General features: G+C 39.9%; 1 protein-coding gene across 1 annotated transcript in view; it reads left to right on the forward strand.

Annotated features, from left to right (window-relative positions):
* LOC139735562 (uncharacterized) overlaps positions 1-16,791 on the forward strand; it is a 34,366-nt gene extending 17,575 nt beyond the window's left edge. Inside the window, exons 2-4 of the mRNA XM_071646320.1 lie at positions 1,068-1,423; positions 12,666-12,786; positions 16,217-16,791. Coding sequence (XP_071502421.1) covers positions 1,084-1,423; positions 12,666-12,786; positions 16,217-16,433 — 678 coding nt within the window. The 5' untranslated portion in view covers positions 1,068-1,083 and the 3' untranslated portion in view covers positions 16,434-16,791. The remainder of the gene's footprint in view (positions 1-1,067; positions 1,424-12,665; positions 12,787-16,216) is intronic.
* Positions 16,792-17,947: the final 1,156 nt, after the last annotated feature.

Raw genomic sequence — 17,947 nt, forward strand, 5'->3', positions numbered from 1 at the left:
ACAAAAGATTTCTACCCAGAAATTCGATATATTCGTGCATCAAGTTCATCTTCAGATTTGCTTTTTTTTCTTCTATTTTTTGTGTGTGGTCATATGCTGATAGCCCTATTGGAATCTATGGTAATGGATATTGGCGTCTAGACGCGCTCAGCGCCTCGCAGTAACCATTCACTTGGATGAATAATTCATAAATTGGCAATTCCTCCAAGCACACGTTTAGGGGAAAAGTGACTGCTGCTCCGCTGGAAACAGTTTTCCTGAGTGCGTCGTGAAGTGGCCTGGGAGTAGAATTGTGCAACACTGAGAGATTATTGCTCTCTCAGTTATTTTGTTGTCCGACAATTTGCGATGTAGATCTCCATATTCAGCTTGACGTATGCTCACACTTAAGAAGATGATTTTAGGCGGGGATCTTTTTTCTTTCTTTCTTTCTTTCTTTTTAGCGCGGAGAGGTCATGAAATTTATGGGTTGTGAATATCAAATATTTACTTATCCCTTCTTTTCACTGCTAAACCCGTTGCCGTATATAATTGTAAGATTCGAAGAGAACCTCGAACAAACAAAACAAATTTAGATGCCAAAACGGGTACATACCACCAATGGTCAATTCGATGCTTAACCCACCCAGTCATCTACAACATCGCATCCATTACATGACTTCTCGCCTAACATTTTCTCCATCTTTGTTTATATGTTTTTGATCCAAAATGTAAAACAAATATACGCTGCCTAATTTCGAGTTTCTGGTTAAAACTATTGGTGCCTCGGTGCCTCCAAAAGTGCTATTCACTTCTGAGCTGTGCTCCCCAGTGAATAGTATTACTCTGGAGTCACCTCTGACCATAGTTTTAACCAGAAATTCTCAAGGCAAGGTATTTGTATACTATGAATTTTATGTATTTATCCTTACTATAATATGCAAGCATCGTGTGCAGCATCATCAAATCAGTCAAAAGCGTGACTATGTTTTGGCTCTTAATTGGATGTGCAATTATGTGTACGTCAATGTTCTGTTTTAGGTAAAACTGACAAGATATATCTGCAATATCTCTTTCGTTTTCTGTAGATTACATCGGCAGAAAATGGTGTTCAACACTCGGCAAAGATGTTGGCATTTTGACCGATGTGGGGTGGAATCTAACGCCCTTGTGTCTTGTGCCTGCGCAACGGAAGCACCCGACTTCGATGTCCAGCTTCCGGCGTTCATGGACTTTTCGCCAAAGACGATATCGTCGACGTCCACGACCGGTCAGCATAGCATCACTACGGAGAGTCTGTTCACCACTAGACAACATACAGAGTCCTTCAACGCCATCGACGCCGAGATCTCGAAAACGACAACGCTCGCCCCCACATCCGTAAAGTCGTCACTCAGGACGTTTACCATTTCAAATGCAGCTGAAAGCAGTTCAACAATGAAAGGTGCAACGCTCAGAGAGGGTTTTATAGATTATTCTGCTTCGGGTAGAGTAACAGATCAATTTCCGCAGACCACGAAATCGGTCGATATTTCGGGAGAGCTAGGTCCTAGCACAGGGTTTAAAGTAAGTGGAGATAGTTTTAGGACTACTAAAAAGGCCATTACCGATAGTAATCCTAGCCTCACAGCGCGGCAAATGCAAATCAACGATTATCATCAGAATGTAAGTCCCAAAGGTAGTATAAAAGGTAGTTGGTTGGGTGGTTACACGAAACATGCTGGAAGAAATCCAGCCGTCTTAATGCACACACGCACAATGCAATCACAGATCAGTGATACGACCCAGGACGCGACGTCTCAACCTCACACAAGTCTTCGCACATCTTCGACGCGGAATGGCTGGACGAACAAAGCAGTGCCTACTTCCCGGACGGCATTAACCCGTAGATCGTCAAGGACCACACCCGTCGATTCGCTGCACCAATTCAACTACCCACAATCCCCAGCTGATTTGCCTGTTCGTCGCCTGCCATCCACCGCTAGCATCACAGTGCTAACAAATGGCACAACCTCATCTCAGCCTGGCCCATCTTCAGCACTGCCTTCCAATGATGCACTGTCTGGTGGTAGATGCCTTCCCACATTGTCTTTGCACAACGCATGATGACAAAGAGGAGCAGAAAGTTCATCTTCCAAAGATGATTTCCGTACTGCATGAAGAAAGCATGCGCACACACCACAGCACTTACTCATGTCTTGTGCTAGCTTGATCTTATACGGGGATATGCGAAATGCTTAGTGGGAGGTTTGTTGCATGAATATCAATTGAATGCGTATTTTCATTTAAATCGATTGCATACACGTTTTGATAAGATATTGTGTTTCTATTAGAAAGGTTTTCCGACCGAGCATGATGGTAATGTCATGCATGCATTCTGCATTATCTTGGACAATCTTTGCAAACACACAAGCAAGACTGCAAAACAATAAACAGAAAAAAAAAGTTTTGTTCAGTTGACTGCGCGACTCATATGGGGTGCACTAAGGTCTACAACTGTACTTCCCCTTAGCATGCTAGTTGGGAAGATCAGAAATCAGGTAATATTGTTGATTCAATTTCAGTTGTCATGATAATTATGACAGTGATGACGATAGTGATGATATTATCGATCGCATACTAATACTACTTCTACTTCTACTCATGATAGTAACAATAATAACAAACCGTGAAAAAAGTTCTACTCTTCATAATGATTATTACTTGATAGTAATCCATCTTAATTGGTAATTGGTTGTAAATAATTAACCAGCAATGTTCTGTAAACATTTTACTATGAAACCACAACAGACGAAAGTTGTAACTGAAATGTATTTCGAAAGGAAGGCACTGAAAAGAGATGGAAGAAGAGGGTTTTAAGAATATAGGAGGGACATGTTTTCCCAGCTCCACAAATTGATGATGCGCAGGAAGGACCTCGACGTGTTGTGCCCATAGGGTCACAGGTGCTGTGCAAGCCGCTCATTAGGTTCTCAGCCTGCAGCAGATTAAATGTGGACTTAGAATTATACCAACTTGATATTCATCGACGCACTGCTCCTATGTGAATATTATTGCCCCAAAATGAGTGCAATCAGCCCGGGGAGTATATACGATCGTGCAGGGCAGATCAACAAGCATATCCAGTCCCACATTGCCGTTGCATTAGACACCATGAAGGATAAAATGTGACAAACGTGATATAAGGTACAATATCATGTGCATGATGGAGTCTTTGATGACAATATACGAAACGCAGCATGCTCGATAGCTATTGTTTCGAACGGGAGGTTTTCGTACAGAAAGCTGCTATTAATAGTAGTCTGCTCCCAAACATGACCCAATTTCGCAAATTTGACAAATAGCCAATCTGTGATAGACACTGTAATGTTACACATACTGACGTCAGCGATGGTAATGTTGAATATGATTATGTTTTTGTCTGATGTCAATAAAATCTTTTATAGTTCATTCTCTCCGATATTCCAGCTCCTATGCAATATCAATATCATATTGCCACTATCCTGTAAACATTGTCGGCGGTATGTAATCTGCAAATTTTGTCTCCATCTCGCACAATATTGACCGCACCTTGATACTCATTGAGTCAATTAGGCTGAGTAATAGCATTTTCTTGCCAGAGTTATCCTCACAAATAAATAGTACCCTTTGTAGCAATTGCAGAAAAATAGCTGTAGAACTTAACAGCCACGATCAAACAAACTGTATACAATGCTCAAAGGTCAGAAGGAATAACTCCAGCTGTATTAGGATTAGATATTAGGATATTAGGATTACGAGGGGATTTGACTCCTTGCGCTATGTAGGATTAGTCAAAGGGCAAGAAGTAATCCTGATTTCATGAAGATGACTGTACGTTAAAGGGATGGGATAATATTGGTTGAGGTGAGGATTCAGCTTTTAACGTTTTGCAAGATACTTAGAAACCGCTTTATGAAACGTTAAAGAGCATACATAATTCAGAGGAATTCAAAGTTTAATTGATAATGATCGGTTTTGAAACGGCTGAGATATCCAAAAACAACGTAAAACAAAGCGATTCTAATAAAAAGTTGGACCCACCTTTTATTAGGATCGCTTCGTTATGGATATCTCAGCCATTTCAAAACCAATTTTCATCAAATAAACTTTGATTTCCTCTTAGAATTATATGCTCTTTCATATTCCATAAGTGGTTTCTCATCATCTCAAAAATTTATCATCAAAAGAAGTTAGAAACCTGAAACCCCATCTCAACCGAAACTGTACCATCCCTTTAAAATTAGCATTACTCATTCATGAGGTACAGTATACTCCATGAAACCATTCTAAATCAACTTGTGAAGATTGCATTTCGTTACCGTTGAATACCTGTCACTTTTACGCAATGGAGATCATATTATATACTACCGCATTCCCTGCGGCTTGAGTGTATACGCATCAGAAGGGAAGATTTTCCCCGCTGAAAATTGTGTCTTCATTGAATTACTTTTAATAGTGAGTATGGTTTCGAAGCTTCTAGTTTATAAAGACGTTTTTTATATTAGTAATTACTGAAATTCGATTTGAATAGAAATTCCACCCACGAGAGCCAGGCGATCCCTCTCATATAGTCTTTGATTCATTTTGCTGGGGTCTCCGTTGATTATGATTGTCGTCGACTACGAGATATCTCTAGCCCTTGGCCATAGACGGAGCCAATGTTGTTCCGAATTCTGCAGTGATAGAGAATGATATATCGTGCCATGGGCAATATAGGAATTATTCATCACCCCGTTGTCGCTTCCCCCATCGCATCCGATCCAATCTTTGTCATATATTCCTGACCCCAGAGTGTGGTATATAGCCCCCCGATAGCATTGTACACATGCTGTGAGATATGAGCATATAGATAGACGCTCATCACAATTTTCAATGAAAACTCATATGGTTTAATATCTCGCAAGAGTTGAGCATGGCCTTGCTGACAAATTGAACCCTATAACATTTGAAAGTGTTGAAGCATCGTCATTAAACGACTGGAAGACACACAATGGCTATAGGGAGTCATTTACATTTTACGATATACCAGAGGATGGTGTCAACTGAATGTGTCACACCACGGAGGTTCCACCTCCCTGATCATACATCACTCTCATATCTAAATGTAAGGTCAGACTCAACCTTGAGTTTCTTTATATTTATGTGTTCATTTCATTTTTTAAGGGGGTGGAGTTGTTGCTAGCAGAAGGGTGTTGCTCTAGTTCTTCAGGCTTGCCAAGACACTCTTTACTCATACATTTGAGCATGTGAAATGTTTTTCTAGGTTTTGACATAAAGAGCGCGCTACAATATTTACGTCATTGCTGGAAGGAAGTCTCTGCTAATATGTCGTCGATTCATAATCCGCTATGAGGGAAATGACGGCAGATTTTTTACTCTTTCCTAATATACTGACGTTTCTGCTACTTATGTGACGGTGTGTGCTATGCTCATTGTTCAACCTTCACGAAACTGCACATTTTATTCCCTCGGCCTTTCGCAGAGAAGTTAAAAAGGGCCTTCAATCAAGCCTTGTCACCGGTCTTGACTTACTGAGAGAATGTTCTAAGAAGACGAACATTAAACCTTCAAAGTGCATTCGACGCCCATTGCCTTGCATTAATCTCGCTCAGACCTGATAAAGTATCCACTACCGTTATTGCTCATTCGCTGTCCATACCTTAGTCATCCGAGGCAAAAGCCGAAGTCCCTTTGCGCCGCCATATAGATCTTTGAATTCCCTTCTTATACCACCAAAGAAACATACGGGCGAGCACAGTGTTTCTCAACGGCCGTATTCTCCGTTCCGCTCAGGGGATAGTCATCAGGCAGTCCCTTGGCTCGAGAGCGCTATGAATTAGATTTACATTCGTAACTTCGTTTTCGTGCGAGAAACAATCAAGAGTGTGAGCGAAGTCAGTTAATGGGGCTGTGATTAGATTAGGACCTCTCGATGTACTCACTTCTCTAAATGATGATTCAGGACCCAGGGTCGGCAACGCTGTTTTTTTGGAGGACCTTTGCATGCATGATTATTCACTGAATACATACGGCGATGGGAAGACCGACGGACGCAATTCATTACATCGAGGTTTAATCAGAAATACGCACATGCATAAAAAGCATTGTAACAGGAACTCCGTAGGGCTGTTTTACATTTATAATGTAACATGTTTTGTAAGGTTGAAAAAAAAAATCAGTTCTGAATGTAAAACGTTTGGCTTGAGAGGCATACATGAGGCGGCATTTTGACCTTGATTTTATAGTGGACAGTCGTTTGTATACTGAGTCAACAGGCACAAGGATTTCGAACCTATACACTGTCAGTAAGATTTTTTTAAATCTAATCTAATCATTGCTTTTATTTTATTTTTGCTAGAGTGGATCAACAATGGGATGAATAAGTAGAATGCTGATTTAGAACAGTAGAGATTAGGTAGCTATTTAGGGGCCAAAACGTAGAGTTATAATGTTTCCATGCACACCCAGCAAAAAAAAAAAAAAAAAAAAGTCAACCTTGATTTAAGATCACCTTGTATACCCAAAAGTAACAGCATTGCACGTAATTTTATGGATTCTGTGATGAAAAAGATGCACTGCGCCAGAATTATTGTTCGATGGGCAAAGCGACACTCGGAATCGGAGCAGAGTCAGGAAGAATCTGGGTGAATCTGTCAGCCATACCTTATCATATACATGCAATTTACCACCACATCGGGATTGCTACTAGCTTGCACTAGCTATGCCATGGCAACCAAGCACCGTATCCGATTTCTGCTTCTTTAGAGTCAATGTCGGCTTAGTTACGGATAACAGACACCCCAGTCACTTTTATTTGCTCTTCAAACAATTCATTGGCTCTGTATCCATAAAGGGATATGGAATATAAAAGAGGCATTCTCACTTTCACCGCTCATTTGGTCTCCGTCAAATTTGACGACGTGATCTATGTTCGTATGATAATCGCAATCACGGGTCGAGATCGTGGCCTGCATGCGCACATAACAGAGCGCGCAGAAATATTGAGATGAATATAAACGAAGGTATATAATAGAAGACAACACATGGGCAATATAGAAGGCGATAAAGCAATTTCAAGAGTAGTTTTTCGTTGTTGTTTTTTTAACGCTGACCCTGCTTCGAAAGGAACCTTTCAAAGATTTATCAAGACCATTATTATCATGTCTTATAAAATGTCAAGATGCATTCGATTCAGCCATCAAACATTCATTTTGTCATCTTTTGGCATCAAGGGCATAATATGGACACTCTTTAATTCCCTGCGCTGTGTCGTGTTTCCGTATATGCGCGTATAATGGTGTCGATAGCGGGAGATACTAAATGCACCTGTCTCTCTCATCAAGGGCGACATTTATCATGAATATCATCCCTCCCCTCCCCCCTCCATTAAAAAATGAACGGAAATTGTGATGGCCTCGAAATATCCATTTGTCATAACACAGCGAGGATTGAATGAGTAAAATGAATCAACAATTAGAATATCTATTCTGGAATATCCCGTCTTCATGCTTGAGAGATCTGTTGCGAAGAGAAAAACAGGACGATAAAAGATGAATCAATCTGGTTGCCCATGGCAACATATTCATTGTATCATCTCGTGGATTTACAGTCGTGATATAAGTCTCGCAAGTGTTCTGAGTAAATAAAGCTCAAGCCACACCCAAGGACGGCCACGGGGTGAGATATTTCAAATGGAGAACAAACGCAAATTTCTAAGCCTGAAAATTTCATCTGCACGACTTCTTACTTTTTTACCTGAGTTTACGCATACACTATTTAAAGCAACGATCGAAAGTTGTTGTTTTTTTCCCTCACTGAGTGTCTTCTCCTGTTCATTATGTCATTATGGCCGATATCTCAAGTAAGGATATAAATCAGTTTCATTTCACAATGAAGACACATCAAAATAAGGAATATAATACATTCAAAATTCATCGAGCAGAAATACAAATACATTAATTTTGAGGTACTAGAGAAAACAAATAAACTATGATGGCACCTGTATATATATATATATATATATATATATATATATATATATATATATATATATACATCATAACAGGTAAATTTTCGCAATTTTGTAGCCGTATGTTTCGACATGTGTATGTGTGGATGTACGAGGTACAGATAGCATGACAAATGAACACAAACACAGAGTGAATCTTGAAAACTGTGCAAGCCCAAGCTAATTATTATTATACCAGAGAGGCTAAATATATATAAATAGTTTGTTGTATTTTAGAGAAGAGCTACGTAAACGCGCTCTGTCCTCAAAATGAACACACCCCTCGGGTGAAATTGTAAGCTGGCCGAGTGCCCGTCTATTAGACAGAGCAGGCCTGTCGAGGGGCGATGATAGCCAAATGAATGCAGGGTAATGAGTGAACATTCCTGAGCTAGCGAAGACAACAAGGGGCACTTGACTAACGCCGAATGTGCAGTATCTGGCGCACGAAAAGTCACAGGAAAAAAAAAAAAGAGTCCTGGGGGGTGTTTCATACAGCTGTTCGTAAAGTTACGAACGACTTACGAGCGACTGGTGATCAGTTCTTGTGCTGAATTATTGAAATTCTGATAAGTATAGCACATCAGAACTGATCACCAGTCGCTCACAAGTTGTTCGTAACTTTACGAACAGCTTTATGAAACAGGGCCCTGGAAAGGGTACTCTTTAGCAGTCATATTCTGTCTTTATCTATTTTACACACACACTTTCTTTTTCCGCTCCATCTTTCTTTCACATCTCCCTTTCCCCCTATACATAAATGATAAAGAGAAAGGGTGAGAGAGAGTGTGTGTGTGTGTGAGAATGGACGAAAAAAGGGCGAAGGATGAATTGGTGGCGAAGAACAGGACTTGAATTAAAGCAAATAATGATATGAGTTGGTACTACGCGTCTGTTCTTTTCTTTCATCTTAGACAGAATAAAACACTGTAGAAATGTTCACAGAGAGCATTACCTCCGATTGTGTAAGACAAAGTCATGTTCATGTCACCACTCTGTGCGTTCTTTTCTTCTTCTTTTTTTTTTTTTTTTTTTTTGTCAGAGAAGCAGGACACATTCAAATGGTATGGTTTATTGAGTGATGTTCGTTATTCTGGAGGTTTGTTATTCCGAAGATGAAATAAGATTATTTTTTCCGAAGGTTCGTTATTCCGAAACACACAAATCCCATATCCTAGTACCTATAGATGCTCGTTAATCCGAAAATGAAAAAGGGCTTGTTAATCAGTGACATTAAGTGGCGCTATTCCCAAGATTCATCATTCCGAATGTTCGTCATTCCGAAAATGAAATGGAGGTGCGTACTAACGGATTAAACCTTCGGAATTACGAACCTTATTTCATTTTCGGACTTACGAACCTTCGTAATAACGAACCTTGTTTAAAATTCGGATTAAAGAACCTTCGGAATATCAAACGAACCGTCTGAATAACGAGCTGTAACAGGTTCATCAACCCTTCGAGCTGAGGTCTCATATTGGATCTTTTCAATCTGCTGAAATACTGAACCACTAATTTACTCAATCTGAAAATTAATGTTTCGACGATATTTTGTTTATTACGTTGTTGTTGTTTTTCATTTTTCATAGTGTATTTGTTTTTTGTTTTTTCTAATCAATAGAGCGTAGACGCTTTGACAGCGATACGTGTGAGCTGTGGGATAAGGTTTGGGATACACATATAGGAAAAAGATATTGAAGTCTTGATTCCTCATTTGCATTTGCATGTTGTATGTGTGTTTGTGCTTCTTCGTGCACCGTACTCGTTTGGAGTGTTGGTTCTCCAATATGATGAAATTATCCTAGAATCGACCGCGTCACAGCCTGCTGGGAATAGTTAGGAATGCATGCTAAAGCCATCTGAAGCTGATACTCTGAGTAAATGCATGTTTACAGAGCCAAACCAAGCCAGCGAGTACTTGCTTGAGTTTGTTTGCATGTAAATGCTTTCTCCATGTCAGCCTATCCGTGTTTCATGATCGAGCTGCATGCAGTGGGGCCTCCTTGGCAGTGGAGAGCAAGCTCTTATAGGTTTCAGGATATTAGATAACGGAGTTGTTGCGATTTTCATGGCAGATTTTACACCGAACTTGACTGGGCAAGTTTTTGTAGATATTTTAGATGGCAACCGTTGCAAGTTATTCTCCAGTACTCCAACATTACGTGGTGAATCCGAAGATTATATGATATAGTCTGGTTATACTACGCCAATCTTGGTCTTAAAGGTGATAAACATAACTGACTCATATGAACACACGTTTGTTTGTTATTTACGTTTGTCGAATAATATATTACAAGAACTCAGACTCTGGCTTTGCAGTTTGAACGAAAATGAAGTACTATAGTATTTCAATGATTTAGGAATAATTTAATGTAATATTTCGTTTCTTTTCATTTTCTCACCTTGAAAGAATAACCTACTAAATAAATCAATGGGTATATGGATATGCAGACCCAGATGTCCAAATACGGGAAAAAAAGGGGGGGGGGGGAGAAAGATCAGATTTAAGAGTCACACTTCTTGTAATAACACGTTTGTTTCGACTACGGGAATTTCTGTCCGTCTGACACAAAATAGGATGGCTTGCAAACACCAGGGAACACTGATCTCTTTTAGGTTCACAGAACTCAAGTTAGGGAATTTGTCATCCAAGAAAAGGTTGATGCACGAATCGGCAGCTGATTGGAAAAATCTGGACATTTTCATGACTAAAGCTCCGATATCACAGCGGAAAATTGCACCGAATCTGATTTCCTGCCGTCACATCATCGGACTGCACCTGTTTATGCTGTTGCTGATGTCTAACCCATGGATTGACGTACCCCGCGTCCGTCTATTTCGATCACGGATTGGAGAATACCGAGCTTCGCTCAACTTCGCGGCTCGCCACTTCTTCAAACGGGTTGTTAAAGTTGCATTTAAGCACGTGTTCACATATCTACAGCGTCCGCCCTTGGAATACCTTAAATGGTGAAGGGGGTTTTACAGGTTCCTTTAAACTTGCCTGAAAGAAGGTGTATAGTGCGAGTTGATCACTCGTACAAAGACTACAAGAATAGACTGTTATGTAAGAAAATGTGCATATTGTTTCATTTGTCAGTTTGGTACGTCAAGGTATCCGCTTGAAACAATATTGATCATAAACATAACATGTCCAGCAAACAATATCTCAAACTGTTGTGAAGATTATTCGTCGATTTGCATGCAGTATGGCTGATAGACTGAAAGACAAGAGAGGTGCGTATAATCTTTCTTTAGTGCTCCTCGACCATAATACAGTGAGCCGTTCAGTGTACAACGTAGATACTCTTAGACATTAATTTTTAGCATTTACATCCCTTCGAAATTCGAACTTCCTAGAGAGGCTAAATGAAACATCCATCTTCATTGCTCTAAGTAATGAAATCGCATTGTTTCAACTAACAAATCTATAGTGGCAAAAAGCCGGGGTTGAAATCGTAAACAAAGGTTTTAGTTTACTTTAACAAAGCAGAGTTTAATAAACATTTTGATGGTGCTTTCGGGAGGACATGACGAACAGGTAAATCAATAATCGCGCCATGCTGGAAAAACTTTGGGAGTTGTTTTTCTTAGAATCCGTTGGATATTTTGGTGAAATTTCTCCATCCACGCATCGTGCCATGTTCATCTGAGCGAAGATCCGAGGGCAACATTCATTTCAAGCTTGAAAGAATGCTTGCTCCCCAAGTGTACGCATAGTCAAAAGGGAGGTTGTTTGGGCGCATCATTGGTAAGCACGAGGCGTTTACTGCAGTGCCTTGGGTTTCATACGTGTGATTAATCGCCCAGAGGCAACAGGAGGAGGAAAGCTGTAGTCTAATCCCACGAAGAATCATGTGGGATCGTGGAGAAGTAACGCCGAGATGGATAGGCAAGAGCTCTCGTTACGCCCAGTTGGCATACCACGCAGTCCATGTCATTCTATAGCAAAGGTCGGGCGATTTGCTGGTATACATCTGTTAATTTCCACAGTATATTCAGAGTTCTATTCGTGGCGATCAATGCAAAGAATTGATTAATGACACATGAAGATGCATACTGTGTGTAATCAGACACACTTGATGTGTGTTACATATAGCATGCCTATCATGGCGATTCTGGGGTTTTTTCCACGCATATAGGACGCAAATGAAATGATATACGGTAGAATGAAATACGAGGAGCTTTCTGATATCATAAGTGGATGGCACACTAAACGAATGAGTCCCTTACCCCCCATGTGTTTACACTTGACGCAGAACAATCGAATTACTGCACGCCAAGTATCGATGTGTGGGTCCCAGAGAAGTTGACGGGAAGGGGGAAATTTTACGAAAAGTGAGTCTCGTCCCTGTCATCGAATCATCCTTTCCGGAAGAGTCGGATACGTGGCTATCTCTCGGTGAACAGGCCATAGAAGAAAATGAAACAATGTGAAATGACATGCCTTGGTTCTTATATGTTAGGATAATGGAGCATAATTCTCGCATGATGTGTACTTGATGGATATGAACTGCCTCGTTTGCATCTTGTATGAAAAGATGACGTCAGATCTATATGCCTAAATTCAGTTCTCTCTTTCTCTTTCTCTTCACAACCCCACCCTACCCCACCCCCATCCCCCTCTCTTGATTATTTTCCTCTATCTCCATTGCAGCCAGCAGCCGACTCGTGCTTATAGCCACAACATCAGCTGGGGGCGCCTGCCTTCTCCTCGTATTATTCATCGTCCTCCTTTCTCTCTTTTATTTTGTACGGAAATGGAAATCTTCGAACGGGTAATGATATTTATCTTAATGTGTAATTATTTCATCTCATCTTATGTATGCATGTATTAATGTGCGTATGATTGATATATTTATTCATTCATTCTTTCCTTCAGTCATTCATTCATTGATTTAGTCATTCTTCCATTCATTTGCATTAGGCATCATGCGGTATTCACGTGCACAGCCAGAGCACACCAGAAAACTATATTTCCAGCCTTCGATATGCTTGTTTATTTCTTGTGCACACGACCGAGGTTTCATAATATTATTTCGGCCTTAAAAAAGTATAAGAGCAAAGAAACGGCGTGCGATAGCATAGACGTGTACAAGGCAAAATCTGAATACATCTTTTGTAACCTCCTTCGGTTTTCCGAGATTCTCTCGTATTTAAAGTGCCCACATCACACACAAGATACCGATGGACTCATTAAAATGGTGTTACAAATGCTATTACTATGGCGTTAGAATACTGAAGGTTCCCAGTTTCCAACAGCACTAGGTCGTATACATGCATGCACGCATAAAACATCTAATCGAAACATTGATTTGGGGTATGAGGGGGTACGGGGAAGAGGAATTGTGAGGTCTGATGGACAGTTGCTCCGTGTCACTCGCGCCTCGAATAAACTTGAACCGCAAAATCGCTCCAGGGCCATGGGCAATGAACCTGAGCTGCATACTAAATATGATTAAGCTCAGCGTCGACCCCACAAACCATCTTGGCACAGACTTTCTGGCTGGAAAGCACCCCCGATGAGGTCCTAAATTTAACACCGTGAATCACACAGTGATTAGGACTTGAACTGATGACTGATGTCAAATCTAGACTTTAAAGGGAAAGTTTACCCAAACGATGTATTGAGTGAATACAGCTATGTCAGTAGAACACATCACTAAAAGTTTGAGGAAAACTGGATAATCTGTTAAAAAGTTATGAATATTCAAAGTTTTAGTACCACTAGGCTGGATGGGAAGACTACAACAGCTTGTGACATCACACCAGAAAAACGGTATAAAGAAGATAACTATACAGAAAAATTCACAAAATCTGGGGTTTTTTTTAATGAAAAGTACACGTTTCTTTGACTTGTTGTTGACATATATTAAGGGTAATAGCATTCCCCCTGCTTGCTAAAAAGAGATAACTAAATTGTTCTTTCATTGTGGTAGAAAAATGAAATAGGGTCTATAATATTGTGAGATAATCTCTATATCTTCTTCATATCGTTTTTCTGGTGTGATGTCACAGCTGTTGTAGTCTTCTCATCCAGCCGGAGTGGCACTAAAACGTTAAAAATTCATAACTTTTGAATGCATTATCCAATTTTCCTAAAACTTTCACTGATGTGTTATACAATGTACTTATATATTGCTGCATTCACTCAATCCACATGCTTATTTGGGTAAACTTCCCCTTTAAAGAGAATGGTGCAATGATAATCTTGGAGATAGGTGTAGCTGTCCTTCATCTATACTCGTGAAGCACGAATTCACCTTGATTTTTTCAGTCTTTTTTTTATGTAAAGCTTCACAAAAGCCATGCTATCGAACAAAGCACGATTAATTAATAGCATGTACACACATCTATGTGATCGAGGCGCATGAAGCGAATGACGGGTGACCTTTGAATAAACTATTGAGCTTACTGTGGGTAACGGGTGTTATTGAATGAAAATCCTTTTTCCATTTTTTATAACTTCCACGGCTCCAAGGTTAGCATTGAAGTTTTAGAAATGACAGTGTATACACACACACACACACACACACACACACACACACACACACACACACACATATATATATATATATATATATATATATATATATATATACATGTAATATATATAAACTGAAAATTATGGAATGCCGCGCGACATTGAGCGCTACCTTGTTATATCCTAATATGAATGAATATACTCAACTGCGTTGTCGGCAAGACGCAGTGCGACACTATACAGTGTCCTTCACGTTTCCATCAACTGTAATCTGTTGATGGTATCTGGTATCAACGCTGTTCTAGGTCGTCCAACCTCTCTGCGCAGTTATAAAGGAGATACATTGACGTATGTCGAATATTTTCAACAAAAATAGCATGCACATCTATATCTAATTACTTAACAGAGAAAAAGAAGAGGACAATGATGGCTTAAAGGGCAACTTCAACCCACAATAAAGTTGACTAGAATTTTAAAGAAAGAGTAAAGTCAAACAAACACGGACGGGAGGGCTTTATGAAAATCGAAATCAAGCACATTTGTTTGTTCAATAGGTATTTTTCACAAAACTGCGGTATCGGTCACCAAAACGGAGGTAAATTCAGAAAAGCTGAGCTGTCGTCACCTTGGAATTCTCCGTTGTGTATCTATACCGAACTTCCCCCTTTAAGATTCATTATCAACTGTTGGTTATGCGGTATAATGATTATCAAACAGCTTGCTGCACAGTGTATGTTGGGCATAACGATGAGTTTTGATTCATGCTTCCCGTCAGTACTACTGGCGAAAAAATGAATTCCAAAACTCATATAGTTTTAGTGAGATTGAAAAAAAAAAAAAGTCTTTTGGTCCATTTCTTATAAACATATATGCACATAGGTAAAAATCATTTGTCAAATGATACGCTTTTACTTAAGTATTTTTCATATTGAGAACTTTACTCATATGAGATTAATGTTTATATTCATAGACTAACGATAAACTCAGTAAAGTTAGATGAATTTTGTACAAGAGCTGGTAATTGCCGTGTCAGACCTACAGCTCAGATTCATATCAAATTCTACGATTATGCTATGTACACTGATTATTTCACCTTCGAATGTGATATGGATGAGGGCAGTGGGGATTGCTAGATACGATAATGATGTGAATGTTGAATCCCAACGAAAAGATTAAAAAAAAAGATGCTCACCTAGAGATCGAAACGCATTTTCAACTTTGCGATAAGGGGAAAAAAATGATGGATAGAATGGTAATGTACACCTGTTGTCACCAACAATACCACAATGACCCCAACCATGTGCATCACTACCACCCCCACTTACTTCTCCTAGCTGTACATTTCACTTTCACTTAACATCAAGAACCACAGCAGACTCCACGCTTTCTATGCCAGTAACTAAAGGCTCGAGAATCGCTTCTTTCCCTATCCTTCTGCATAATTTGTTTTCATTTTTCGTAACCTCTATTGTGCACATCTGCCATCCACAGGCATTCCTGCCGTATCCACCTTTTCACCATGACAACCCCCATCACATTATTGTATGACTCCCTCGATTTCAATATCATCTTTTTTTTTTTTATTCAGCCGCCTTTTTCTTGCTCCCTCTCGTACACACAAAGACACACACATACATACACATACACAGAGACACACACGTTCGCGCTCACTAATTGCAATGTTAAAGGCTAAACAGTTTTTCTGTTCATTCGCCTCCCCACAGGGAACTTGACGTCATCCCCGTCGCAAATTCGGAGGCATCCATGCAGGGCGCATCGCCGGGAGAAGTGAAGAAGAGTGCCGCTGCTTCTGTAGGCAGCAACAACCCCACATTGACGGAATCTCAAGACAGAGGATTGGATAGTTCAACAAAATCGAGTACGAATGCTGCAAACATCATAACGATGAAAGGGAGCAAATTTAAGGGAGACCCTGTATGACGAAGCATGTGTGTATATATAGATAGTAATACTTGCGAAGTTCACGTCAAAGTTCGTGGATACTTGACTTGTGAAGTTGTACTGAATCAGGAATTCGTGATTATGGTTAGCAAAGTGTATGGGTCTTGGTTAAGAGAAAGTCACGGCTACTCGAGATGAAATATATTGGCAAATGGAAAAGAGGCCATAACATCGAAACGAAATGCGAAGACTGCAAAACAAAAGGCGGCTCTTGATTTAGGGAGAGGATAAAAGAGAGAGAGAGAGAGTAAGTAACGCGTTACATTGGCCAAAGAGATGCTATGGCAACCAAACTAAAGGGGAAAGGGGAGCATTGTGATTTGTACTGGAGATCAAAATGTCACGCTACAGCTACTGTCTTGTTTTTGCCACAATGTGCTTGCTTGTTTGATTGTTTTTTCGTGCAAAGGAAATCAAGATAACAAGGAAGAAATATCAGCGATAGAGCTACATACAAATGTCAAAATAAAACATAGAATGTAAGTCAATAACATTGTTACTAACTTCAATCAAGACTTAAGGGCGATGCAATGGAAATACATGTTGACTTGCGCTGATTTATAATACCACGATCATCAGTTATGCGGCAACAATGTGCATGTTTCCATACTACTAATTCAATTAATGGAAGACACTATATGCAAACGTGCAAGCTACGCTCAGTCCAGGGAGGGTGCATTCGAATTTCTTTTGTTAAATAAGCAATTTAGCAGACATGATTGTTATCGACAGAATCTTGGTTTTGGAAGTGTGTTTTTGCTTTTTGTTGTTGTGAGCGGATCTATGTAAGCTAAAGAAAATGGTAGAAAAATCATTATGAAATGTGTGGGACGCATCCATAATATTCTTTTCGCCACAACAGCGATCATCTGGGTATCATAAATCAACACAAGTCAACATGCATTCGCATTGCATAGGTCCTTTACAGGGGCGGAGCCAGGAATTCCGTAAAGAGGGGGCACCTTTACAACATTGAAGGGTGCGCACGCATCCATCCCCCCCCCCCCCCCATTTTTTCTTTTTCTTTTTGTTTTAACAAAAAATAAAGGGGGCGCGCGCCCGGTGCGCTCCCCCTGGATCCGCCACTGCTTTAACATATCCATTCCGATCCAGATAACAGTTATTTCGGAGAAATCCTCTATAATGAGAGCAAACACAGCGATGCACCATTCTACATGACTTGAATTGTTATTCTGATATTTTTACAATTGGATTTAACAAATTCTACATTCATAGGCATGTCCATTTTCCCTTTTGTAAGTTTTGCTAAGACTGACAAGAGCAATTTTAAAGCCTTTTGGCTACGATCTCTTACCTTTCAGAGGCTACAGAACGCAACTTTTTATCTGTCTATTTTTATCACTTATTTTCATTATTACCATATTTGGCAGGGGTCTTATACAATGAGAGGTATGGAAGAACAGAGCCTATTACTCACTGACAGAAAGTTTGCCACATTTTAGCAGTGCAGAACACTGATTTTCATTCCCATG

Source organism: Diadema antillarum, unplaced genomic scaffold (assembly GCF_040938485.1).
Source record: "Diadema antillarum isolate AM-2024a unplaced genomic scaffold, OU_Dant_1.0 seq00000585_RagTag, whole genome shotgun sequence".
NCBI lineage: Eukaryota > Metazoa > Echinodermata > Echinoidea > Diadematoida > Diadematidae > Diadema > Diadema antillarum.